Below are 25,550 nucleotides of genomic sequence, written 5' to 3' on the forward strand. Positions count from 1 at the left end.
ACTGGACGGTGCAGTACCTTCGTGTTAAAATCTATTGTATCACTAAAGCAGAAGTTATGAAGGATAATTACATCCTGTTGCAAAGAAATAATGATTTTTTTTTCCCTAAGGAAGTCTTAGATAAAATTCCACTGTGACAATGAAGTAGGATGTCTGATGAGAACACTTTAACAGTGGCTGAAACAGTTTGAAGCAAGATTTTCAATTGAATTAATTTAACTAAGTAAGGAAAAGTGTAAACCTTATAAGAATTCAGGGTAATGATTAAAACACAACAGCAGATTTCTCATTATTTCCATGGGAAAACATCTACAATTTTTATTATCTAGGCATCAATTATCTAGAGATTGATGAAGGACTAAGCAGCGATTACAAAATCAAAGTGATAGAGTTTCACATTTTGTGCAATTCTCTTTCACTTCCCACCACTGGAGACTTTTACTCTTCGCTTTCTGCCTTCTTGCCAATTTCCCGGCTCTTCGCTCGGAGCTTGTTGACCTGCGACTCTGCAATGTCAGCCCGCTCCTCGGCTTCCTCCAGCTCGTGCTGGATCTTGCGGAACTTTGTGAGGTTGACGTTGGACAGTTCCTCCTGGACGCAAGAAAAGAGATAAAATAGGTTTTACATGTTGAATGATGTTCCTACTGTAATATTGCGCTGGACATGCTGTGGTATTTTGCCTTTATATAATGAAACAAACAAACAAACAAACAAACAAAAGAAACTTTTAGTGTGTAATTCTGTCTAATAATCCAAAGAAATACCTTGAATGCTAAATGTTTAGATGGGTAATAAGATAAATCAGGAATCCCTTTCTTAATATGAAGTGCACTTTGGAGTTTTTGAATAATTACATAGAATTACAGCTATTTCCGTTAAATAATTTTCAATTAATTTACTGTTATAACAGTTATAAATGGTGTATTACATTTTCTGAAGGTATTTTTTTTCTTCTAGGTAGAAATGTGAAGTAGAGAAAGTGAAAGGAAGCATAGAACTACTCGCACAATGTTGACCTGAGCCTTTGCTGTTCTTCCCAGTGATACAATAAATTTCACAGAACATGTATTCTACACCCTTCTAAACTCCTAAAATGTTCAGTAGGAACAGCTGCTCAGCTGTTCATTCCTGCGTGCACAGCAGGAAAAAGACAAAGAAATTAAGGGTTAAAACAGAGCTGTGCAGGGAAAAAAAACACCAACACAGAATTCCACCTGCACTTGGGCAGGGACTGACTCTGCACACAGCAATACTTACAGCCTCTTCAGCTTGTCTCTTGTAGGATTTAACTTTCATTTGCAGCTTGTCTACGAGATCCTGGAGCCTGAGAACGTTCTTCCGGTCTTCCTCAGACTAAAGAGAAGAACGAGAAAGAGAAGCACCTCTTTGCCCCTCCTCTTTAAATTCCCTCTATATAAAACAGAGAGATACCTTTCTTATGGACAATTGCTGTGCAGTAAGATGAGGTAATGAGCTGGATCTTGCTAGCATTACCAGAAAGATAATGTCTTCTGATGTTCTCAGTCTTGTCCTTTCAAACTTTTTGACTCAGGACAGAAATAAAACCCTGAAGACTGTATTTTGGCTTCCTGCTAGAAGGGTGTGTGAACCCAAGGAGACCTCCTGCCTTACCTGGTAGGTCAGCTCCTTCACCCTCCTCTCGTACTTGCGCACACCCTTCACGGCTTCAGCGCTGCGCTTCTGCTCAGCATCAACCTCCCCTTCCAGCTCCCGCACCTGCAAGGACAAGCCCATCTTTGGAGCTTCCCTGATGGCTGCTTATGTGACATGTTCACTCATGTACAAAGAGCAGCCCTACGCACTCTGGCCTCCAGCTTCTGGATTTGCTTCTTGCCTCCCTTCAGGGCCAACTGCTCAGCCTCGTCCAGACGGTGCTGCAGGTCCTTCACTGTCTGGTCCAGGTTCTTCTTCATCCTCTCCAGGTGGGCGCTGGTGTCCTGCTCCTTCTTCAGCTCTTCTGCCATCATGGCTGCCTGATGAGAGCAAAGGGTCAAGTCCATTTGGGGGCTGCAGACAGTTTGAAGGAGAATACATCCAGCATCAGCAATGAAAGGAGCCCCCGACTCACATCTGTGATGGCCTTCTTGGCTTTCTCTTCAGCATTGCGGGCTTCCTGGATCGTATCCTCCATTTCACTCTGAATTTGGGTAATGTCTGTTTCCAGCTTCTTCTTGGTATTGATCAAGCTGGTGTTCTGTCGAAGAGCATCAGAGATTTGGTTTTGTTAGCTCATTCTTTCAAGAATATTAGGGGGTTTTAGATTTTTAAAGCATAATTATGTGAAAAATCAATACCACAGATTTTAATGTAAAATTTCTTATCACTGGGGGACATTTTTGTGTTTTTTTGGTTTGTTGTTTTTTTTTTTTTTTTCCTCCAACAATTCATTTTCTTAATTTGAAAAACAGTACTTAGAAATATAATCCTTACCACATCTCACCCACCAAGGCTGGCACAGGAAAGGAATAAAAATAAAGTGATATGCCTTCTCTTCAACACAATCAGTGAAGAGTAATCCATTCTTATCAACTGAGAAGAGAAAAATTTGTAACGTGCCAAAATCTTTCCAGCAATTGAAACCAGACACTTCCCATAGTTTTCAGCATTTGACTGCTGGATTACTGCTATTACATTCAGTTCATACCAAAGTCTGCTTGAGATGGGCTACATCAGAGCCAGGAGTTCATCCTCACTTTCTTGCTAGAGTGAACAAGTATGTTTTTGAAGGACTTTGAGGATTCCCTAATGCTGCATTTCAACTGAGCAAGGAATGAATGTTGCTCTAGTCTCAGAGTTTCAGTCTCTGACTGCTCAGAGGGCAGATCATTTGGCATGTGTGACCAAAAAAATCTGGTCCATGTTACTAAGTGTCTTTCCTCTGGAGATTATGTTAGGATGTAAAGAAGGTAGAAATACAGGTTTCATCAAATGCAACCTGGGAACGTAGACAGTGTACACACTTTTTCAGCAAAGATCTCTTTTAGTATAATGATGATAACTGCAGAGAAGATAACTCTCTATTTCAAAGCTGGGCCTCCAATGGTGACTGGAATAAAGCATACAAGTGTTCTCCTTCTTACCAAGAGTGCCATTTCTCACCAAGTGAGCTAACCTGGGTATGGAGGAGCTGCACACGCTCACTTGCATCCATCAGTTCCTGCTCAGCCACCTTTCTACACCTCTCTGTTTGTTCTAGTGCTGCCCGTAGCTCCTCAATTTCAGCCTGCAACAGGTTTGCTCTGCGCTCCACCATGGCCACCTGCTCCTTCAGGTCCTCCTGTGTCCTCAGAGCATCATCCAAGTGTATCTGGGTGTCCTGTAGAGCCATTGAAAGAAATTGTAAGATGAGGCAGGTCTCTTTGGCACTGAAAATAACAGCTAAGCTATTTCTCCATAGGCAACAGACCTTGAGCACTCCCTGGGTGTTCCTCAGGTTCTTTTGTGCGTCTGCAGCCTGGCGGTTGGCATGGCTCAGCTGGATCTCTATTTCGTTTAGGTCTCCCTCCATCTTCTTCTTCAGCCTCAGGGCTTCATTCCTGCTCCTGATCTCAGCATCCAGGGTGCTCTGCATGGACTCCACAATTCGGAGGTGGTTTCTCTTCAGCTGGTCAATCTCCTCATCTTTCTCTGCTATCTTCCTGTCAATCTCTGACTTCACCTGGTTGAGCTCAAGCTGGAGGCGCAGAATCTTCCCCTCTTCATGTTCCAGGGAGGCCTGGAAGGAATAAATTAGAATACTTTTAATGTGACAACTGTAGAACCTGAAGCTCTGTGTAAAAAGGACTACTATGTTTAGATGATATATAAACACTTTTATGCAAACACTCTTTTCCTCTTGTGTCTTGGAATAACTTTAGAGTAATTATAATGAGGTATAAAAGGTGTGTAAGAGAGCAACAAATAATGCCAGGTACCTCAGCTTCCTCCAGGGAGGCTTGGAGTTCAGATTTCTCCTGCTCAACCTGCTTCTTGACTTTCTCCAGCTCATGAATCGCCTTTCCTCCCTCTGCAATCTGCTCCGTGAGGTCGGAAATCTCCTCTGTGGGAACAAACACCAATGGCATGGTCAGGCACAGAGCGCAATGGGAAGGGCCCTGTCACACCAAGGTGACAGACATCCCTGCCCTCCTGCAGGCACAGACCCATGTGCAGCGGTGCGTAGTGCTGGACAGGAGAAAGCCCTGCCAGGAGCAGAGGGCCAGGCACTTACGCTGCAAGTTCTTGTTCTCCCGCCTCAGCGTTTCCAGGTGGTCCAAGGACTCCTCATAGGCATTCTTCATCTTAAAGAGCTCCGTGCTGAGAGAGCGAGACTCCTTCTGGGAGGCTTCCAGCTCAGCCTGTGTCTCCTCGTACTTCTGTTTCCATTCTGCCAGGATCTGAAGAGAAACCAGGTGTGAGTTTGACCATCCGGAGGGGATGCTCTGCTCAGGAACCCCACGTCTGGAGCCCAAAAGACCTTGTCAAAGTTCTTCTGCTTCTTATCCAGAGCTGCACAGGCAGCATTTGATCTCTCCACATCAATCATCAGGTCCTCCACTTCATTCTGCAGCCTCTGCTTTGTCTTTTCCAGGGAGGCACATTTGGAATTCACAGCTTCAACATGTTCCTCTGCATCTTGCAGGCGCTGTGCCAGCTTCTTCCTGGCAGGAGACAAGCACAGCTCCAGGTGAGGAAGGATACAGGAGCCTGTGTGTGCAGCCAGTATGTTTTTCACGGGAGCACGCTTAGCCCCTTGGTGGTGTGTGATCCCCATTTACACAGAGGTGTAGGTCCTCTCCCAGTCAGCCATTGTATTTCTAAGTCTGAATCCTGGGCTGCAGCACTTCACTCTTTTTTCTATTCACTCTGCACTCATAACCATCTCTCTGCTCTTCTGCATCTGAAGAGCTCTGCTGCCTCTGCTGTTCCCAATGCATACTACTCTGGGCTATATGTCCTCTCTTCCTGACAATATCTCTACCCCAAAGCAGAGCATTGGCTTCTTCCTGACAATATCACGGTTGTCTCCTCTGATCTCTGTTTTTAGTCTGCTACTGTTCCCCACCTTCCCCACATACTTGGCCTCCTCCAGCTCCTCCGTGCGCTGAATAGCGTCAGTCTCGTATTTGGTTCTCCACTGGGCCACTTCGCTGTTGGCCTTGGACAGCGCACGCTGCAGCTCCCCCTTGGCTTCCTGCTCCTCCTCATATTGTTCCCGGAGCAAGTCACAGTCGTGGCGAGCAGACTGCAGGGCGTGGGCCAGGGCGTTCTTGGCCTGGGGGAAAAATAGTAGTGTGACATTGAATGCAAATGTGCATTGAAATCTTTCATGGTGATGGACACGGGATTATCCTGCTGTGAGCATGATGACAAGCTGCTGAATGTGAAATGAAGATCTGGGAATCTGCAAAAGAATTAATGGATAGACTGCAGGGAAGAGGGAAGATTTTTGGTGGCATTTTTTTTTCTCTTTCATCTTGTTGATTCTGTGATTTCATATGTATCCAAATCTCCTCCTAGACAGGAGGCATCTGGCTAATACAAAATTTGGGAAGACTTCTCACCTTTATCTCTTCTTCTAGGTGCCTCTTGAGTTCCTCAATCTGTTGGGTGAATGCCTGCTTGCCTCTTGACAGCTGAGAAATCAGAGCATCTTTTTCCTCCACCTGACGTGAATATTCGCCTGGGAAAGGTCAGATGAATAAAATAACTTTTTATGACTTATTTAAAATTGTTAACCTTGATAATTGAATGCACATTAAAATGTTTTGAGTTGAACAAAATTTTATTTCTTTCATGAAATCCTAATCACTAATACCTATCCATATCTCTGAGTATGCCAAAGTTTTTATCTTAGAGGCAAGAAATGAGATACGTCATGCCTCCTTGTCCAATATCTGACTCGTCTTACTGCATGTTTGCACTGAGTTCAGTGGTCATTTCAAGCCTTAAGCTTACAGAAGTAGTAGTATATGGCTTATGTGCTCAGGTATATCACTCTCCTCTCCTGAATGTCTTATGGGAAGTAGAAGGATGAAGTCTAGCTTATGAAATATAGAAATTCTTCTTTGAAGCTCCAGTCAGAGAATCATAGAAAAGTCCAAGTTGCAAGGGACCTTGAGAGGTCATCTGTCCCAACGTTTAATGGGAAAGGGAGCCTAGATTTGATTACTTAACATCCTGTCCAGTTGTGTCTTAAGAGCTCCTGTGGTGGGGACTCTACCACACCCCTGGGGAGGTTGTTGCAGTCCTTGAATCATGTTATTGGTCTTGCTCCAGATTGTCTGTATCTCTCTGGTACTGGGGAGCCAAACACTGGACACAGCACTCCAGGTGTGGCCTCACGTGTGCTGAGAGAAGGGTCACCCTTTGCTAACCCGCTGGCAACTCTTCTCCTAATGCAGGTCAGGATTCTGTTGGCCGTCTTTGTCACAAGAGCACATTTCTGGTTCATGTTCATCTTGGTTTTCAGCTAGACCTCCAGGTCTTTCTAACCCATTTCTTTAAAGCCCCAAGTCATATACGGTGTTCTCTTAAAATATAAAAATGTGTTTACCAGATTCTGTTTGCAGCCGAGATCTCTGAGCACTAATGTCATTAATTGTACGCTGTTGTTCCTCTTCCTTTGTCTTAATCTCACTGAGCTGATCTTCTAGGGAGCGACACATCTTCTCCAGATTTGCCTATTTGCATGAAGAACAACATTAAAGATGATCGGTGATTCAACACATAATTACTGACAATCTGAACTGTTACAAAGGGGAAATAAAAATAAATTAATGATTTAGAAGGAAAGTTAAAATGTCTCAGTTAACTGATACATGTTTCTGTGAAATTTGCATCCCTAATTGCAACACTTTTGTAACTTATTAATGTACACTCCATTTTTGCAATAGATAAAAAGGATGATGGGACACTGTAACACAAAAAATTACCTTAAATTTATGTTTGGCTCTTAATGATTACGTTACTGAAGTATTTAAGGAAGAAAAAGAAAACTATGAGTAAAAAGGAAAGCATATGGCAGGAGTAATTTTCTATTTTAGAAGAAACTAAAACCTGATAAGGTCAGTACCATAATATTCTGAACCAAGCAATGAGGCCCTAAAGCACCTTAGATTAGATGCTTCAGGTTAAATTTTGAAACTCTTACCCAAAGGACACAATATATTATTATACTAATACTGAAATATACAAAGTAAATTAAATTTGCAAAGTGCAACTATTTATTTTAAAGTATGACTAACTTAAATTTCTATATTATAATATCAATACTTGACTATATTTGAATTACTGCAAAGAAACATTTCAGTACCTTGGCTTTGGAGACAGACTCCATGTTACTGGCCAAGTCATCAATCTCCATCTTCAGCTCGCTCTTCTCCTTCTCCAGCTTCTGCTTCACTCGCTGCAGGTTGTCGATCTGCTCCCCAAGCTCAGCTGTGCTGTCCGCGTGCTTCTTGCGCAGGGCGGCAGCCGTGGCTTCGTGCTGCAGCGTGGCCTCTTCCAGGTCGCGACGCATCTTCTGAAACTCTGCCTCACGCTTCTTGTTCATCTCGATCTGAGCTGCCGTGGCCCCTCCTGCTTCTTCCAGGCGCTCGCTGATCTCCTCTAGCTCCCTGGAGAGGTCAGCACGATGCTTCTCGGCTTTTGCCCGAGAGGTTCGCTCGGCTTCAATTTCCTCCTCCAGTTCCTCAATACGGGCCTGTGGAACGTTGGGGACCCTTCACACCTGGGCCTCCTCCTACCTGACCTGAGACTGGGAGAGAGAGGGGAAGGAATAGAGACTTGCCTGAAGCTCCTTGATCTTCTTCTGTAATTGCATGCTCAGGGCTTGCTCATCCTCGATCTTGCTCTGGATCTGGCTGATCTCAAAGTCTTTCCTTGGGGCAAATCAAACCATGTTAGAGCTCAAAGGAAAAAGACAAGTGTGACCAGCCCAGCACTCAGATGTCCCACAGCCATGCTTACTTCTTTAATTTCTCATCCAGCTGCTGCTTATCATTTTCCAAATCCATTATGGATTCCTGGTTCATCTTCAGGTCTCCTTCGAGTTTCCTCTTAGCTCTCTCAAGGTCCATGCGCAGTTTCTTCTCTTGCTCCAGGGACCCTTCCAGCTAAAGAGAAGACCATCAGTGCTCAGCTGATAGCGGCTGAATTTGTAACAGCCTTGATCTCCCCCTATACATTTGTTCTTACATCGTCCACTTGCTGCTCCAGCTTGGTCTTGGCTTTGGTCAGCGTGTTGACTTTGTCCTCTTCTGCCTGCAGGTCATCCAGCGTCTGCTGATGGGCCTCTTGGAGGGCTTTCTTCTCTTTTGTCAGCTTGGCGATGGTCTCATCCAGACCTGCCATCTCCTCTGTCAGGTTTTTCACCTTTGAGAAGGGAGCAAGTGTCAATAAAGCAAGTAGGAACAGAAGTCTCATAACAGCGGGGTGCTCTTTTCTGGAGCGCGAGTGACAGGTTCTGCCTCATACCTTGTTTTCGGTGGCATGTTTTTCCTTTTCAACCTTTGCCAGTGTTAACTCAAGGTCATCAATGTCTTTCTTCAGCTCTGAACATTCATCCTCCAGTTTCCTCTTCTTGGCTGTCAGCTCAGCATTCATCTCTTCTTCATCTTCTGCTCTCTCTGTTAGCTCCTTGATTTTGGCTTCCAGCTGGATTTTGGTTTTGATGAGCTGGTCACATCTTTCCTCAGCATCAGCCAAACCATCAGCTTCCTACACACAATTTATTTAAATGTTTAAAAGAAATAATTAGTTTTTGTTACTAATTTTAAAAATTGAAATTATTTTCGAAGCAGCTTTACAGTGTACTTTGTAGTTAAAAGTTATTATTATCAGAGTATCTGTTTGCTTTGGACTGCCTCCATCTCAGAAAACAAAGGAATATGTTATCATGCTATAAATATGGGCTCTGAGCATTTTTTAGGTATGTAATTTTATTTGAAAACTGTAATATTGATTTTGAAGATAGACCCTGAAATCAGATATGGCAGTATCTCCCCTGTATCTTTTCACCATTTTACTCTACATTGCATTTGACTGGACTGGAAACTGCATATCGTTCTACTGAAGACAGATTAGTCTTCAGTAGATTATATAGACAGACTTTTTTAGCATACATTTTTTTAAACTTGAGTGCTAAAACCTCCGACATTCAGCTGAGAAATTCTCATTACAACTCTCTCCAAAATATTTACTGAGCAGGAATTTATTATCCAGTTTTTGACAAAAATTGTTTTAAGATCACTGTTTTAAAGGCAATACTTGAATCAGGCATGTTTCTAGCCCTTGTGGTCAAGAAGAAAAGTTTGGAAGGGAGTCTGATGTTTACCAGGGCAGTGTCAACTACCTGAATTTACACACGTTCTAAGATGCAAGTTACTGAGAATTAGTCTTTATTTTCTACATACTGCTTGTTCTTCTCCTCTTTGTTGTAGTGAAGAGTAACGATACCATCCAGGCAGAGGACTTTTTATAGCTTAACAAGATAGCTAGGTTGGGGTTTATCTCATGTAGATCATGTATACCTCATGTAGATCTCATGTCTGCCACGATGTCAAGATGCAGCCCATCCAACGAAAAAAGTTTACATTTTTTTATTAATTGTATAATACTCAAAGAGGATGAGCTTCTCCTTGCTGAAGATGAAGGAAAACCTGAGACTACTAGCTCAGATGCAGACTTTTAGACTGTAGACATGAAAATGGGGTCAGACAAATCCTAGTCCTTGCTGGTAGAGACTGTTTTAAGGGGATTATTGATGCTACCTTTTTATTTCCAGGGAAAAAGGGGAGGACTCCACTTTCATCACTGTTTTTCCTGAGGAGACAGGGACCATAAATGCTAGAGAAATGCCTGACACTCTCAGCCTCTCCTACTTCACCTGAATTCTCTTGTGATTCTCCAACTAAAAGGTGTTTATAGGATGTCCAGACTACCATCATTGATCAGTTGAGAACATATCAAAATTACAAACCAAAAACATTAGTGGTACTCACCGCCTGCACTTGGAGCTGCAGGTCATTTTTCTCCTGCAGCAGTTTCACCATTTTCTCCTCCAGCTCCTTCCTCTTTGCCTCAGACTTTGCAAGCTCTTCCTTCGTTTTCTCAAACTCCTCTTTCATGTTGGCCATCTCCTTCTCAGATTCTGCACTCTTCAGCAAGGGCTTGATCTTGAAGAACAACTTCATCCAGGGCCAGTGCTTCACATTCATGAATGCACGGATGTTGTACTGGATGCAGAAGATAGACTCCCTGAGAGGTAATAAAAATACATTATATTGCATTATATTAACATTTATAATAAATAGTTAATTCTATACGTTAATAAGCATAACATGAAGTTCTACATATAGTAATTTATACTTATAGTTGTATATGTCTTTGTCTATAAAATATTTATTATGTATTATTAAGTATATATTTATGAATTATTTTAATATATTTAGTCTACAAACAGTGTGTATTTCTCTGAAGAAAACTCCCTAGTATGATGTAGATTGTCAACCAGTATGGACACTTTTGAAATCCAGAGGTTTGGCTCACTTTCATGGCCAACAAAAAGGAACACCTCCAGAACTTGACTTGGTCCATTTCATGAAAGTTATCCAAGGGAAGAGGATACTTGTCTTGTGCTAGAAGTGTGTGTTTCTCACCTTTTATTATAATGGTGACCTGAAAAAAATCAGCTTTTACTAGATATCTGGTTTCTGGACATACATGTAATGTAGCCATTTGCTGGATTTAGCAAAAAATAGTGTGAAGGTTGATTTAAAAACAACATGTTTTTCATAAGTTGGGATTTTATACTGCTTCATCTGCTGCCATGGTATACTCTCAAATACATCCACATTGGTAAGCTGAATTAATGAGAAATAGATGAGATTTGGCTAGAATCAGCTTATTTTCAGTTTTGTTTATGTCATTGGTATCTGATAAGAATTGGCTCAGCAGGCCAAGTAAGTATAAATACCTACCTCCTCTCCATCATTTTCTTGAACTCCACTCTCATCAGGAAGCCCCTGCACAAGGCCTGTGTGCGGGTGATGAGCTGTGCCAGCTTCTCATCCCTCATCTCCTCCAGCAGTCCCAGCAGCCCAGCTTTGAAGAACACCTTGAGAAAGGGAATGTTGCAGCACATCATTGTCAGGCAGAGCAAAGCACAGGCACACAGGGGGTGAAACAAGAGGGGGTTGTACCTTGGTGTGGCCAAATTTGTACTGGGTGTGGTCCACATCGATTGACCCAAGAAGCTTCTCAGAAGCCTTCTTGCTATCGATGAACTGTCCCTCTGGGATGGCGCTGGCATTAAGCACCTTGTACCTATGGGAGGAAGTAGAATATGAAGAAGGTCACATTCCTGAAAGCTCAATCAAACCTGTACCAACTGATGCCACTGCTAAGATTCTCTGAAGAGGAATCAATTGTGAAAAAGAGGTAAATAAGTCTGAACTCTATTCCATTGTTTAGAAATCATATTTTCGTGGATAAATATGTTTTTAGGAAAAACCTTGTACTTTCCTTAGTCCAGAAATTCTTGGGACAGAATGGGTACTGATTTCCATATTTAAGTGTTGACATCCTGTTATCTAATATCTTAACTCCAAATGAGAACTTTATGTGCAAAAAACAAAATATGGGGAGAGAAGCAAGTCTTCATCCAAAATAGTGGCAGGACATACTATCTGAGTATTTTCAAGCTGATGTGGAACAAAAAGCACATTATTTTTATTTTATCTGGATTTCCAACAAGTTAGTCTAGAATATCTTGTGGTTTCTTTACTCACATTTCTATGCTGATGGCTACAAGTGATCTTACTTCGCTACCCAGAAGTTAACTAAGTCTAAGCTAGTCAGCTTCATTTCTGTCTAGTTATTTAAAAAATGCTTTATCCCATACCAGAATATGAATCAAGGACAGGAACAAATAACTGCACTTTGAAAATGCCTGTTCTTTTATTTAACTATAGAAAGAAACTGGATGTTTCTTGGACTTTTGCATGCCTAAAGGCAGGTACAATGAACTCTTCCCACAACTCCCATAGTAGTTAAAACAATTAGGAAATGCAAATTATTTAGCATTGGCGAATATGGTGGAGGGTGGATGACATGGAATCTGACCTCTGTTTAAAGTCAGCATAGAGGATTCTGCTGGGGAATCCTTTCCTGCAAATTCTTATCCCTTCCAGCACACCGTTACACCGCAGCTGATGCAGCACCAGCTCGTGTTCCATGGCACCTAACAAATGACATAATGAATTAGTACTTCATTGCACTGCACAGAGAAGAACAGATTTATCACATCTTTAGACTTTAACAACTTACCTGGTGTTTTTGTTTCGTTGGGAATAAGGCATCGCACAAAATGGGGATGTGTGCTTCGAAGATTGCTCATCAGCTTGTTTAAATTTTCCTTAAGAGCAAGAGCAAAGATTTGTGTTTAAAAAGGTCACTTACACAATCTCAATATCAGATGATCAGTACTTTTGGGCACTTCTGAAAGAATACTTCCAAGGATTCAGAGAGGATCCTTCTTTATTAAGAAACATGTGCCTTTATGCCTTCTAAACATTTTGTGTATTAGCTCAATCTAAATCTTTTCTAAGCCATATTTTCTATATATTTTTATTTGACAATGATGTAAAATTATACTACAGTACCCGGAAAAGAGCTGAGACAGTCTGGAAAGAAGAACCCTTCTTCTTGGCACCCTTCTTGCCACCGCCACCACTCTCTAAACGATATTAAGAACAAAACAAAACAAACCAACCAAACAAACACACACACACAAAAAAACCCAAAAGCATGCAGTTAGTGTTCATCTTAAAAAACAGAAAAGGTAATAACATGATGAAAATTTGCAAATGCATACAGTACTGAAAGTTACGATAGAAGACTTTTTCAGATGATAGCAGAATGAAATCTAATGACTTGAAGCTAAAGTTAAGAAAATGCAAACAGGAAATAACATTTTGCATAGTAAGATATTTAAGGAATTAAATAAATCTCTAGTGAATATAACAAATGCAGTCTTTATGTACCTTTACATCTAAGGATATGCATAAGTTTAGCAGGATGTTGATACGTTTGGTTGTATTCCCTGGAGTACTGCAGAAATCTGGTTTGTCAGCTAACCTCTGTTGAAGTTGTAGTTCAGCTGTCTGGTCTTAAAACCTACAGATCTATTAAGGTCTCTAAGGAAGTGTAATATCCTTTACTAGTCGGAGCGACTGTGTTCCAAAAAGTAGATGAGGTTTTTGGTTTTCAGTTTTTGAGATGTAAGTATTATTGCAAAATATTGCGATATTTTTTTTTTTCCTGTAAATTATAGTACAATAGATTAAAAAAAATCACCTGCTTCTGCCCCACCAACAGAGGCAAAGAGTAAGGCCAGTGTCTTCAAGGATGATTTCTGGTACAGCCCCACAACAGTTTCATTCAGAGGGTCCTTGTTCTTCTCCAGCCAGCCAGTGATGTTGTAGTCCACCGTGCCAGCGTAGTGCACCAGGGAGAAGTGAGCCTCAGCCTTGCCTTTGGCAGGTTTGGGCTTCTGGAAGTTGTTGGACTTGCCCAGATGTTGGTCATAGAGCTTGTTCTTGAAAGAGGTGTCAGTTGCCTTGGGGAACATGCACTCCTCTTCCAGGATGGAGAAGATGCCCATGGGCTGGAAAAAATAGCAACAAGTGAAGAAAGAAAGCATGGAAGCAAGAAGCAGAGAGAAGGCATATAAGAAAGAGGAACCAAAGACCAGCATTATACAAAAAATCCTCCTCAGAATGTGTAATCTTAGGGTTTTTTGAGAAGGACATTTTGTTATTGGATATGACATCAGCTATATGAAAACAAGCTCACCCATAAGTTTCATGGTTGTGTTGTAATAAAGATCTAGCATGTGGTAATTAACTACGTGCATGCTAGTTGAAGATGGAAAGCACAATGAATGAAATTAGTAGCATTCAGATGTAAGGAAGAGTTTATACTTCCTAAATCTTTTTTCTTGGAAACAAGACAGAAAATTTCTTTAAACATATTAAAATAGAAGTTGCTCGGTGTGTTTACTCAGTCTGCATGCATTCAAAAAATGCATGCCTTTGATAATGAACTCCAGAACAGTGACTAGGGCTGAAATTTTTGCCCCGTGTAAACCATATGCATTTCATGACAGAATCCCGCAGACAGTGAAATAATAGAAAAATGAAGATGTATGTGAAATGTTTGGAGCTCAGAAAAGATCATGTCATGTGCTGCTTTAAGTGTGAGTGCCACACATTAGAGTGGTCTAATTAGCATAGAAGATTCCTTTTACATTTTACATCTGGAAAACTATCAAGTGTGTAGGGCCCAAGAACCTTCTCAATGAGCTCAATGCAGGCAGCCAGGTCCATCCCAAAGTCTATGAACTCCCATTCAATTCCCTCCTTCTTGTACTCCTCCTGCTCCAGCACGAACATGTGGTGGTTGAAGAACTGTTGCAGTTTCTCGTTGGTGAAGTTGATGCACAGCTGCTCCAGGCTGTTGAACTGCAGAAGGCAAAGAGCTTTAGTTACTTGAGAAGTTCAGTTCCAGGAACACTTCCCACTTGCAATGTGTTTAATTTTCAGCCCATTAAATTCTCCATGATGGGGGCCTGAATTTCTAGTCATGGGACTGGGCAGGTGACTGGCACATCCTATCCTCTAATATACCTACCCTTTCAGGCTCTGGCACTATCTCTACATATTTTGAGCTCTGAAAAGAGCTATAGAGCTTAGTCCAAGTCCAGCTTTTCATCTGCTTGAATTCATCTCCACTGCCAGTCTGTTCCCCAGCATTCAGAGGGAATCTGACCTCAGCATTAACAAAATCTTCCTTCAAGATAGCACATTTTAACTTCCTCAAAATCTCTTCTGTTACGTATCAGTTCAACATTTTCATATCAGTTTCCAATGCAATTTTCAGCTCTACATGTGACAACAGTCATCTGTAAATACCCCTAAACTTTTTGGGATAATAAATACCATGAGAACAAGAAGCATGCTATTCCTACAGGAATGTCAGGATTATCCAATAATTAGAAACAATCCATAATAAAAAACACCACCACCACATAACAACAAATAAACAAACAACAACCCCCCACCACCACCCCCTCCAGTCTATCACAGTTTCTTAATGCCCCTTCCAGGAAACTGGTATGGAAATCCTCCTCTTACATCAAAGATCTCAAAGCCAGCAATGTCCAGGACACCAATGAAGTACTGTCTGGGCTGCTTGGTATCCAGCTGTTGGTTGATGCGAACAACCATCCACAGAAACATCTTCTCAAAGACAGATTTTGCCAGGGCACCTACTGAATTGTACACCTGAAAAAAAAAAAAAAAAAAAAAAAAAAAGGAAAAGTTACCATCCAGGGCAAAAGAGAAAGCTCAAAGTTTTAAATTAATGTCATTTTTTTCCCCTGTCATCTCTTCTTTCTCACCTGCTGCACGGTTTGACCCTTGGTCACATATTCATTGCCAACCTTGACTCGGGGATAGCAGAGGGCCTTGAGCAGGTCTGCTGAGTTCAGACCCATCAGGTAGGCAGCCTTGTCAGCAACTGAGGAAACAGACATACAGTGTGGTCAAGTAGTAGCTCTCCAGTAGATGTATCTGGTAGTAATTCAGAATAGTTTCTGCAGAACTCGCATGTAATTTGTCACATAGTTTAAAATACTATATTTTTTCTTGATTTACTGTTTTTTTTTTCCCATTTAATTTAGATGATTTTTTAAATGTAAAGATTCTTCCAAATGCCTTTACAAAGAACATGCCAACTTTGAAACAAGTGACTAGACAAAGGGAAGGGCAAAGGGCCATGAAAATGGCAGGTCGAACAACCCACAAATTCTGAATTGGAAAAAAAGAAACTGGTTGGTACTGAAATACGCTGTACTGAAGATAGTGAAGTGTACAGAAAAATAGTCAGTGAAACTCGACTGTCATTAGATTGAGAGAGATAGATTAGTGAAATGTTATGCCAAAATTATGAAAAGGAAATTTCACCCAACTTTCATACTGTTATCACATTGTCCCTATGGACACGTATCACACACATAGGTCTTTTTCAGCTCTCTTTTTCTCTCAATCTAGACTATTAAATACAAGCACTGGAGCACTGGATATACTCTCTTGTCACTTTCCATTTCTTTTCACAGCAATGATGATACAAAACACCAGTGCTATTTACAAAATCCTTTAATGCGAGAAGGCCAGACTTTATTATAGAATATATATACAGATGCTGATTTTGAGCTGCTTCTATTACGTGTGATATTTACAACTAAGTATTTAATGTACACTCATCACTAAAAAAAGTAAGGCTTGATTCGAGAATGAAAATGGAACTTACATTTTATTTAACTCTTTTACAGTTATTTTTAAATGTTGAAATAGCAATCTAATTCTATTATACTCTTCTATAAATCTTTCCTTTGGATATATTCATGAAACGATTACAACTATTATTTGTAGTTGGTTCTACTATTATTATTTATCATTATCAGATTAGTCACTATTGCACTACTTGCAGTCATTTTCATTTGTCTTAACTTTCCTGAAAAACTCCAGACCACACACACACACACAAAACTCAAGGAAAAAAAACTCCAATGTTAACAGTATGTGTTTATGATATATGCAAATAACTCTAGTCTCAGGGAAGTATTTCCACAAATGCACCTTTGAACCATATTGGGCAAGGCAAACATGATAGACATATCTTAGATGTCTATTTTTCAAAAAAAAAGTCCTAGAGACTTGCCAAGACTCTACAGGAAATGTAGAACATATAAACCACAGCTGCAGTATTAACTGATGTACCTTCTGTGCCGTCCGGCTCTGCCTGCTCCTCACGCTGCTTCTGCTTGAACTTCAGGTTGCCGTAGTGCATGACGGCCCCGGTCAGCTTGTAAATGGCTGTCTTCTCATCAGGAGTGAAGCCCAGGATGTCAATGGCACTCTAACAAAAGAACCACTAGAGTAAGTACCATGCCTGTTAAAGGCCAGAGTCAACCTGGGAAAACTGTGTGTTACTTACATCTGTGGCCATCAGCTCTTCCTGGTCATTAATGCTGGGTACTGTGATCTCACCTTGACTCACATACTGATAGTCATATGGGTTGGTGGTGATCAGTAACATCTCTGAAAAGAAGGACCCAACACATACAGATCAAATGAAGGTAATTGGCCTGTAAGTGTTACTTCGTGGCCTTTGTCTAGAGAAATTACTGATTTTTCCTACCAATTAGCTCTGGCTTCTTGTTGGACATGATCTGATAGAAGATGTGGTAGCTTCTTTCTGCCTTGAGCTGGAAAGTGACTCTGGACTTCTCCAGCAGATCTGGCAAGAGCAGAAGTATGGAGTTAGCACAGGAACTGAGGAAGGTTGGAAGGAAAGGGACAAGGCCAGGAGAGTCACTTACATGTTTCAATGTCAGCTGAAGCCAGTTTCCCTGTGGCACCAAAATGGATTCTGATGAATTTACCCTGAAGGAGGCAGGAAAGTCAATTGAGAACTATTTTACCAGTCTTGACTGCAAGAATATGTGAGTCTGGGTGCTGATGCGAAAAAAGTAATTTTGTCTCAGACAACAACTTACAAAGCGTGAGGAGTTGTCATTCCTCACGGTTTTGGCATTACCAAAAGCCTCCAGCAGTGGGTTGGCACTGATGATTTGATCCTCAAGCGTCCCCTAAAATACAAATCTTGTTGTTATGTGTGCCCAGGTTCCCAGAAAGGCCAACATCATCCTGGCTCTGATCATCCCCCTCTACTTGGCACTCGTGAGGTCACACCTCAGATCCTGGCTTCAGTTTTGGGCCTCTCTCTACAAGAGGTGCTGGTGGAGTTCAGAGGAGGATGATGAGGCTGGTCAGAGTGCTGGAGCGTAAGTCTGATAGGGAGAGGCTGAGGGACCTGGGGGATTCAGCCTGGAGAAAAGGAGGCTGAAGGGAGACATCGCTCTCTGCAACTGCCTGAAAGGAGGTTAGAGCACGGAGGGTGTTGGTCTCTTCTCCCAAGTAGCAAGTGACAGGATGAGAGGAAATGGCCTCAGATTGCACCAGGGAAGTTTCAGATTGGATATTAGGAAAATTTGATTCACAGAAAGAGTTGCCGGGCGTTCGAACAGGCTGCCCAGGAAAGTGGTGGAGTTACCATCCCTGGAGGGGTTTAAAAAATACGTAGGTGAGGTTGTTAGGGATATGGTTTAGTGCTAGACTTAGGTTATGGTTGGACTCAATGATCTTAAGGGTCTCTTCCAACCAAAATGATTCTATGATTCTATGATATAGCTCATAAATAAATTGTGTAGTTGCAGGTTCCTATCCCCAGGACCTCACCTGCATTTTGCCTGATGGCTGCTCCTCTTTCTTCTTCTCCCCACTGGCTGCAATTGTTGCAAAGTACTGGATGACACGCTTGGTGTTCACAGTCTTCCCTGCACCGGATTCTCCGCTGTCAAAGCAAAGAGAGAAGCAGAGAGCGTGTGGTCAGGCAGGAGATCCCCTGGCACCGGGCAGCCCCGCAGGGACCCAGCAGGGAGTGTACGTACGTGATCAGGATCGACTGGTTCTCGCGATCTGTGAATGAGACAGAATGAAAGATGGTGTTAGTGGTTGACCTGGGTAATGCTGAGCTGGATGAGAAGTGAAGCTGTAATGGAAGTTGGGGCTTCTCTCAAGTCCAAGTAGTCCAAGACTGCCCAATTCCTTTTTGGGCCCCAACAGTAGAAAGCAAATGGATGCAGAGGCATGTGGTCTTCACATGAGCTGCCCTTCACACAGCTCTTGTCATGAAATTTAATGAAAGTGACTATCTGTATTCAAGATAGAGGATTATATGTAATTATAATTCTTTCTGTCCCACCAATAGAAAAAGGTAAGAAAGTCAAGTAGTATTTTTACAGTGGGGGAGTGTAGAATTTCCTACAATTAAGTGCAAATAATACACACTGCTGGTCCACACATGCTATTGGGTCAGTTTTGCTTGAACTGAGTTCCTGCTTAACTTGATCAATTTCTTAATCATGCAGCTCCCTGGTGTTTTCAACTGGCTTGTCACAGGCCTTTTGGTTTAGATTGCTGTGAAGCAGGTCAAGCACTCACCAGTCAACATGAACTGATAGGCGTTGTCAGAGATGGAGAAGATGTGTGGAGGGGCCTCCTGGCGCTTCTTGCCTCGGTAGGCCAACACCACCTCCGGGTTGTACACCGGCAGCCACTTGTAGGGGTTGACGGTGACGCAGAAGAGACCCGAGTAGGTCTAAAAAAGGGAGACAGGATGCTGATGTTGGAGAGCTGAGGAGAGTTACAGGTAAGGCAGAGGTGAATCAGGTTCTGGGGAGACCAAGGTAGTGAAAGGAAATGGAAGAATCAGACAATGGATGAGAAAGGGCATACAACAAGGAAAGGCAAAAGTGGGAAGGAATGAGAGTAAGAGGATTTAGATAGCAAGAAGAAAACACTTGCAGGAAAGAAAGAAGAAATAGAAAAATGAGTGAAGAAGAAGACAAGGATTGAAGAAGATCTTCAGAGAGACTGAAAGGTGTCTTCACTAGTAATTGTCTCCTTCTGCTGGTACTTACGTAGATCATCCAGGCTGCATAACGCTCTTTGAGGTTGTACAGCACAGCAGGTTCGTGGAGGTGGGTCATCATGGCCATGTCCTCAATTTTATCATACTTGGGAGGGTTCATGGAGAAGATTTGATCATCCTTCACAGTAAGAGTCTGCCAAAGAAAAGAAGATACATATTTGACATCTAAAAGTCCACAGGAGGATTAAATTTTATTCTCAAGCCTTTTACTCACTTCTCCACCTTCAGTCTTCACAGTGACCTTCCCTGCTTCCCTGCTCTGGATTGTGCTTTTCACATAGGATTCCTTTGCATGTACCACAAAGACAGATGATTTGGCATCGAAAGGCTTGTTCTGGGCCTCGATTCTCTCTTTTTCTGACTTTCGGAGGTAAGGAGCTGCCTCCCCAAAGATCGCCATCTCAGAGTCTGACGACATGGCTGCTGTGTACTAGAGATAATGCAGCAAGTATCTGTGAGGGTAGAAAATACCTTATAATAGAGCATGATAGAAGAAAGACTCTTACAACACAGTGGATTAGATGGTGCTCTGCCGTATGTGTCAACTGATTGAGTTGACTCTTTCATTATTATGCTAATTAAGAGCTCTGTTCCATAATTTTATTTCCTTTTCATTAATTTTTGGTAGTCAGATCTCTAGGCCTGTTGGACGATTGCATTTACAGAGAAATGCTTTTTGTTTTTCATTTTCATTTGTTGAATTAACAGGATAAACAGATCCTTTCAAAAGCTCTAAACACTGCATTCACTAGATACTCCCAATTTTGGAATTGTGGAAGCCCTCTCAAGTAATTTTTGTTTAGAACCTTTCGGATTATGAGATTTGTTTACAATAAAATACTGGAAGAAGCACAGTACACTGCATATGCAGAGATAATATTATTAGCACTTCTCATTAGATGCATTCCATTAGGATAAAACAGCCCAAGTTGTCAAACATTTCAATTATTACACAGATCCATCTGCTAACAAACAAAGCTGATGTTCTCTGCTTTGATGTGTTTCATAACAGAAATCGAGTAATCTTGCATTCATTCACTAGTATTAAAAAAAAGTATTAAAAAAATTATCATTAACTCTGTTTATTATTGCCAAACTATTTTCTTCACTGAAAAATTTCATGCAATTGTGCTACTGGAATTTAGGTATATTGTTCCAAAATGAATAATGTTTCAAATTTACATTTTTTATCCTAATTTTATCTCATTTTTATCACCTAGAATTTGGATTTTGAGCAGCTTTTCTCAAAAAAATTAAGCAGATCATTTCTCTGTCAATACATTTACCTATGGCAGACCTCTAGGTGAAAATCAAATAATTGGTTAACTTTTCTTTGAGAAACAGTTTCACTCTGATTTCAGGAAAGGTATTTGAACTTTAAGCTCTTTTTCGAACCCTTTATCATTTAGCAGCCTCATCATTGCAATATTGCCAGCTTAACGTAAAGAATATTTTAATAACACGGTATTTTTGTACATTGTAAAACTCATTTTACCCAGTATTCCCCTACTTAACCATGAAAAATATTATTTTGTGTTCTTAGCCGTCAAAGACAGATTTGCACAACTTATTGTTATCAATTCAAATACGTGGGTACAATCTCCTGACTGATCATTTTGTTTCTAACTACATGATTTTCCATTTCATTAAAGTGTTATTAATCAAATGAGACCATTTCACAAAATAATTAAATAAGGCTCTAAAATGTACCCAGTCTTTCACCAGCAGTTTTATCATTGCCTATAATATCTCACATTTTTTACAAGATTCCTAACAGGAATAATACTATATATATTAGTGCATACTATGCTAGTATGTATTATGTAAGTATATATTATAGTATATTAGTGTATGTTATGTATATTGCATATATATATTGTATATAGTATTTTGTATAGATATTGTATGCTATTATTATTATTAGAATGTACCTTTATGGTATTATTACAATGCATATTATACATAGCATGTTAGTATACATTATGTGAGCATATTTTATATAAAAATACATTTTAATATTATATTGTTTATATTATATATATAATATTTATGTCTATATATATTTATATGCCAGTAGTTTCCCTTTTTAAAGTATTGGGTGACTATTTTCATTTGCCTGTTTTATATGATTTTTCTACTGAAATCAGTGCTATGCTAACTCTCCTCCACTTATTCAAAGCATGCTAGTTATATCCTTTACACATGATAGCTTGTTGACAGTTTATAATTTTGAGGGATATATTGCAGTGAAAATATTTGACAAAATTAATAGAAATTAAAGTAAAAAAGTAAGTATGAACAGTTAATTTTCCTGTGTGCAAGTATTTTAAATTTTGAATTTAGTTGCTGTTTCGTCTCTGTTTTTCTAGTTATCTGAATACGTATCATACTGTATCATTTCCCTGTGATTCTTAATATTTTCTTATGTAATTATATTACAATTGTGCAATATTTTCATAACATGAGCAAGCTTATAAGGAAGGTCAGACTGAAATGCCTTCTGTTAGCACTTTGATGTTTTGATACACAACATTCTAGCCCCATTCCCCAAGCTTCCCTGTGAAAAAAATCATTAATGCTATTTAAATACAATGTCTTTTCCCATTGCTTCACAGCTAGTGCCAATGACTCTTGATATTTAAACAAAAATGTAAAAAAAAAGAAATTGTTTGCCTCAGGAATATATGTAATTTATGGACAAGTAACTGGAAACTACTTCCTGATGAGGCTTCTCTTCTTAAAACCGTTTCTTCTAAGCTTAGGATCTAATGTCTGATAATGTAGGAAACCGCTCTTTGTGGAAGAATCCTGGGGAGAATGTGGGTGATGCAGCAGTGGTCAGTACTTTTAAGACCTCTGTCTTTGAGAATCTCGTGGCAAAGATATCGGCAACCCAGTCCAACTCCTGTACAGTATTTTTAAAATGTACATAAATAAAAGGAATACAGGGATTGCCAACACACCTATATAGAAGTCCTACCTTAGAGCATCTCTATCTCTTCCTAAAGAGTGAATAAATCAAGATCTTACCTTTTTTTGAGAAAAGATGAATGACTCACAGACTGGAAGCTGGTCAGTGCTGCAAAACACAGTTAGCAACTTCCTTCTTACTGCTGCACAGAATTCCAGAGCAAATTTAGAGACATAAAACATATGGATGCCTCAAAAGCAGACTGAAAATCCCAGCTGACACTGGCAGTCGCCCACTGAATAAATGTGAGCTTCTGTAGGAATGCACTGGTGCTTGTGGAATGCAGGGCCAGTTTCCCTTCATCCCCCAGCTCCCTGTCCAAAACCTCTGACACACTTACCTTACAGATTTCTGAGGAAGGACAAGACACACTGATCCCAAGGCACTTTTATAGTGTCTGATCTGCATATGGAGCCACCACCTCCTCTTCCTTAGGTCAAAACATTTTTGGCAATCTCAACTTCTATCAGAATTGCCACTCATACTAGAAGTGAATGGATATAATTAGACATAACAGATCTGTGAATCAATGTCCTATAAATAATTTGACAAGAGAACCTGAGAAGAGGGGGAAGCAGGAGGGTGTGATAAAGGAGATGAAAGGGGCTACATCAGTACTGTAATCCATTGGATGCTGACTTGAGCAGAGAAAGTGAAGACTAAGAGCCAGTATATTGTAATGAGAAAACATGTAGGGATGGAGAGGCGAAGGCACAGGCTCCTGCGTGCTGCAAATGCTCTGCGTCTGCAATCTGAAAAAGCATGAGGGGTTCTACTGAAATGTGGGTCAGAAGAAGGAAATCCCAGTGCAATAGGAAGCATATTAGTAGGAACAGAACTCACAGGAACGAGAATCAAGGGATAATATGAATGACCAAGTAGTAAAATGGACCAAAGGTAAGGCAAGGAAAGGGGAAAGGATGAGTCTGAAGGTAGTGATAAGGAAGGAAATGTGGTTAAGGAAGAGGAAGTATATAGAGGTGTGATTCAAAGGGGATAACAATAAGTCACCATGGGCACAAGGACCAATAAAAGAGCAAAACAAGGTAAGTCTAGAGTTGGAGATAGAAGCCTCTAAGACCAGTCACTGAATTAGATCCCAGAGGAAAGCCATAGAAGTTCAACTCTTGTTTCTGGGGCTGAAGTGTTTCAAAGATCATAGGAACAGGACGATGGAAATGTTGAACAGAATTTAAGGCATATATCCCCCTGGAGGCAGGAGAAATAAGTGCTGCCTCAACAAATAGGAGTCATTCAGCACTGCTTTTGCAGGATAAGTTTGCTAGATGAAGGAAAGGATTAATAAATGTAATTTTTCTGGAAGAGAAACAGAGAAACAGTGATGTCTTATGGTAGTCTGGAAGAGAGGCAGTTATTGTCAGAAGGAGCTGCTAGTATGTGAAAAAAGCCCATCTACTGTGCTGTTCCCTGGGATGTTCCCCAACCAGATGAAGGAGGAGGTTACCCATGTTCTGCAACAGCACAAGGAGGGAAGTGGTGAAGAGGGCAGTGGAACGCCTGTGCTTTATTGGGAAACAATTTCATCCTCATGCAACAGATCTTGATTTTTATTTTATTTTTTTTGGTCATGTGTTGGCCTTCATTTTCCAAACTACAGTTCCTATGACAAAAAAAGGCCATCTGAACTGCATCACATATCAGCAGCTTCACCTGTTCCCATAGTGTACTGCCTCCTCACTTACAGCACCTGCTGTGCTCCACTCCCTCTTAGCATCACCTACTCAGTGGTCTGCAGAAAGTGAGGAAATTCCTTCCTCCTCTTCTCTCAGATGACTGTGTTTCTGTGATGGCACTGTAATCCTGGGGGTGGGGAGGGAATCAGCAGAGGTTAGCTTCACATTTGGAGTAAATTCACGGTGAGGAATAAGTCTGAAGCCTATGGCTTAATCCTAACAGCTAGATCCTCACCTGAGTATAAAACAGCACTTCTTTCATGCCTTTAATGCAATTCCATTGTCTGAAAACTGGAATTCACTCTGAATTTCAGGTATTTTAATGACTCTCTATGTTGTCTCATCTTGCTCGTGCATGCAGTTTTGACCTGGATTAAAACTGGCTACAAAACCCAAACAAAACAAAACAAAAAAACCCACTCACCAACCAAAACAACAACGACAACAAACAAAAAACCCAAAACAAAAACACTCAAACAAACAGAAAAATCACGGTTTTCCCACAGTCATAAGTGGTACTGGCATAAACCTGACATTTGGTGAAAAGTGTTTATCTCCAAGGTTTTTTCAAATAGAAAAAAAAAAAAAAAGACCATAATTTTCACAGAATCCCAGGATGTGAGGGGTTGGAAGGGACCTGGAAAGCTCATCCAGTGCAATCCCCCATGGAGCAGGAACACCCAGATGAGGTTACACAGGAAGGTGTCCAGGTGGGTTGGAATGTCTGCAGAGAAGGAGACTCCACAAGCCCCTGGGCAGCCTGGGCCAGGCTCTGCACCCTCACTGAGAAGAAGTTTCTTCTCAAATTTAAGTGGAACCTTTTATGTTCCAGTTTGAACCCATTAGCTCTTGTCCTGTCACTGGTTGTCACCAAGAAGAGCCTGGCTCCATCCTCCTGACACTCACCCTTTACATATCTATAAACATTAATGAGTCCCCTCTCAGTGTCCTCTTCTCCAGCTCCAGAGCCCCAGTTCCCTCAGCCTTTCCTCACACGGGAGATGCTCCACTCCCTTCAGCATCTTGGTGGCTGCGCTGGACTCTCTCCAGCAGTTCCCTGTCCTGCAGGAACTGAGGGGCCACAGCTGGACACAATATTCCAGGTGTTGTCTCCCCAGGGCAGAGCAGAGGGGCAGGAGAACCTCTCTGACCTACTGACCACCCCCCTTCTAATCCACTCCAGGTACCATTGGCTTCCTGGCCACAAGGGCCCAGTGCTGGCTCATGGTCATCCTGCTGTCCCCAGGACCCCCAGGTCCCTTTAC

The 25,550-nt window shown here is 41.1% G+C and overlaps 1 protein-coding gene and 2 long non-coding RNA genes across 6 annotated transcripts in view; 2 read left to right on the forward strand and 1 right to left on the reverse strand.

Moving 5' to 3' along the window:
• Positions 1–10,188, forward strand: part of LOC110356623 (uncharacterized) — a 132,780-nt gene extending 122,592 nt beyond the window's left edge. For both annotated transcript variants that reach the window (XR_010466980.1, XR_010466981.1), the window contains 2 exons: positions 5,583–5,692; positions 9,788–10,188. This is a non-coding gene — a long non-coding RNA (uncharacterized LOC110356623). The remainder of the gene's footprint in view (positions 1–5,582; positions 5,693–9,787) is intronic.
• On the reverse strand, positions 293–22,990 carry LOC102098553 (myosin-1B). Of its 3 annotated transcripts, none has more exons than XM_065034460.1 (40): positions 22,932–22,990; positions 22,651–22,699; positions 19,835–20,072; positions 19,610–19,753; positions 19,131–19,287; positions 18,578–18,605; positions 18,366–18,480; positions 17,624–17,716; positions 17,447–17,510; positions 17,266–17,364; positions 17,062–17,165; positions 16,845–16,983; positions 15,464–15,582; positions 15,198–15,347; positions 14,355–14,525; positions 13,360–13,669; positions 12,666–12,739; positions 12,331–12,418; positions 12,127–12,244; positions 11,205–11,328; positions 10,983–11,119; positions 10,005–10,260; positions 8,479–8,721; positions 8,200–8,376; positions 7,972–8,117; positions 7,793–7,883; positions 7,316–7,705; positions 6,557–6,683; positions 5,565–5,683; positions 5,079–5,275; positions 4,478–4,661; positions 4,232–4,397; positions 3,936–4,060; positions 3,428–3,736; positions 3,134–3,337; positions 2,090–2,215; positions 1,824–1,994; positions 1,633–1,737; positions 1,258–1,353; positions 293–591 (listed from the first exon to the last, which is right to left on the reverse strand). In XM_065034460.1, exons 3-40 carry the CDS (start codon positions 20,036–20,038, stop codon positions 439–441), a joined length of 5,823 nt encoding a protein of 1,940 aa, XP_064890532.1. In that variant the 5' UTR covers positions 20,039–20,072; positions 22,651–22,699; positions 22,932–22,990; the 3' UTR covers positions 293–438. The 3 variants fall into 3 exon arrangements, with proteins under 3 accessions (XP_064890532.1, XP_064890531.1, XP_013225694.2); XM_065034459.1 differs by having other exon boundaries at positions 19,835–20,050; positions 22,932–22,949; XM_013370240.3 differs by lacking the exon at positions 22,651–22,699 and having other exon boundaries at positions 22,932–22,949.
• LOC135575723 (uncharacterized) lies at positions 15,357–24,676 on the forward strand. Its single transcript, XR_010466982.1, has 2 exons — positions 15,357–17,003; positions 18,338–24,676. It is a non-coding gene; the product is annotated as an uncharacterized LOC135575723 (long non-coding RNA).
• The last annotated feature ends 874 nt before the right edge of the window (positions 24,677–25,550 follow it).

The sequence above is a fragment of the Columba livia genome, chromosome 18, assembly GCF_036013475.1.
Source record: "Columba livia isolate bColLiv1 breed racing homer chromosome 18, bColLiv1.pat.W.v2, whole genome shotgun sequence".
NCBI classification, from domain to species: Eukaryota; Metazoa; Chordata; class Aves; order Columbiformes; family Columbidae; genus Columba; species Columba livia.

Coding starts and splice junctions, on each gene's coding strand:
- LOC102098553 (XM_065034460.1), bottom strand. CDS start 20,038: ATGTCGTCAGACTCTGAGATGGCGATCTTTGGGGAGGCAGCTCCTTAC. Junction 13,670..14,354: donor GCATTGAGCTCATTGAGAAG/GTTCTTGGGCCC, acceptor TATTTTTTCCAG/CCCATGGGCATCTTCTCCAT. Junction 12,245..12,330: donor CAACGAAACAAAAACACCAG/GTAAGTTGTTAA, acceptor GTCATTTGTTAG/GTGCCATGGAACACGAGCTG.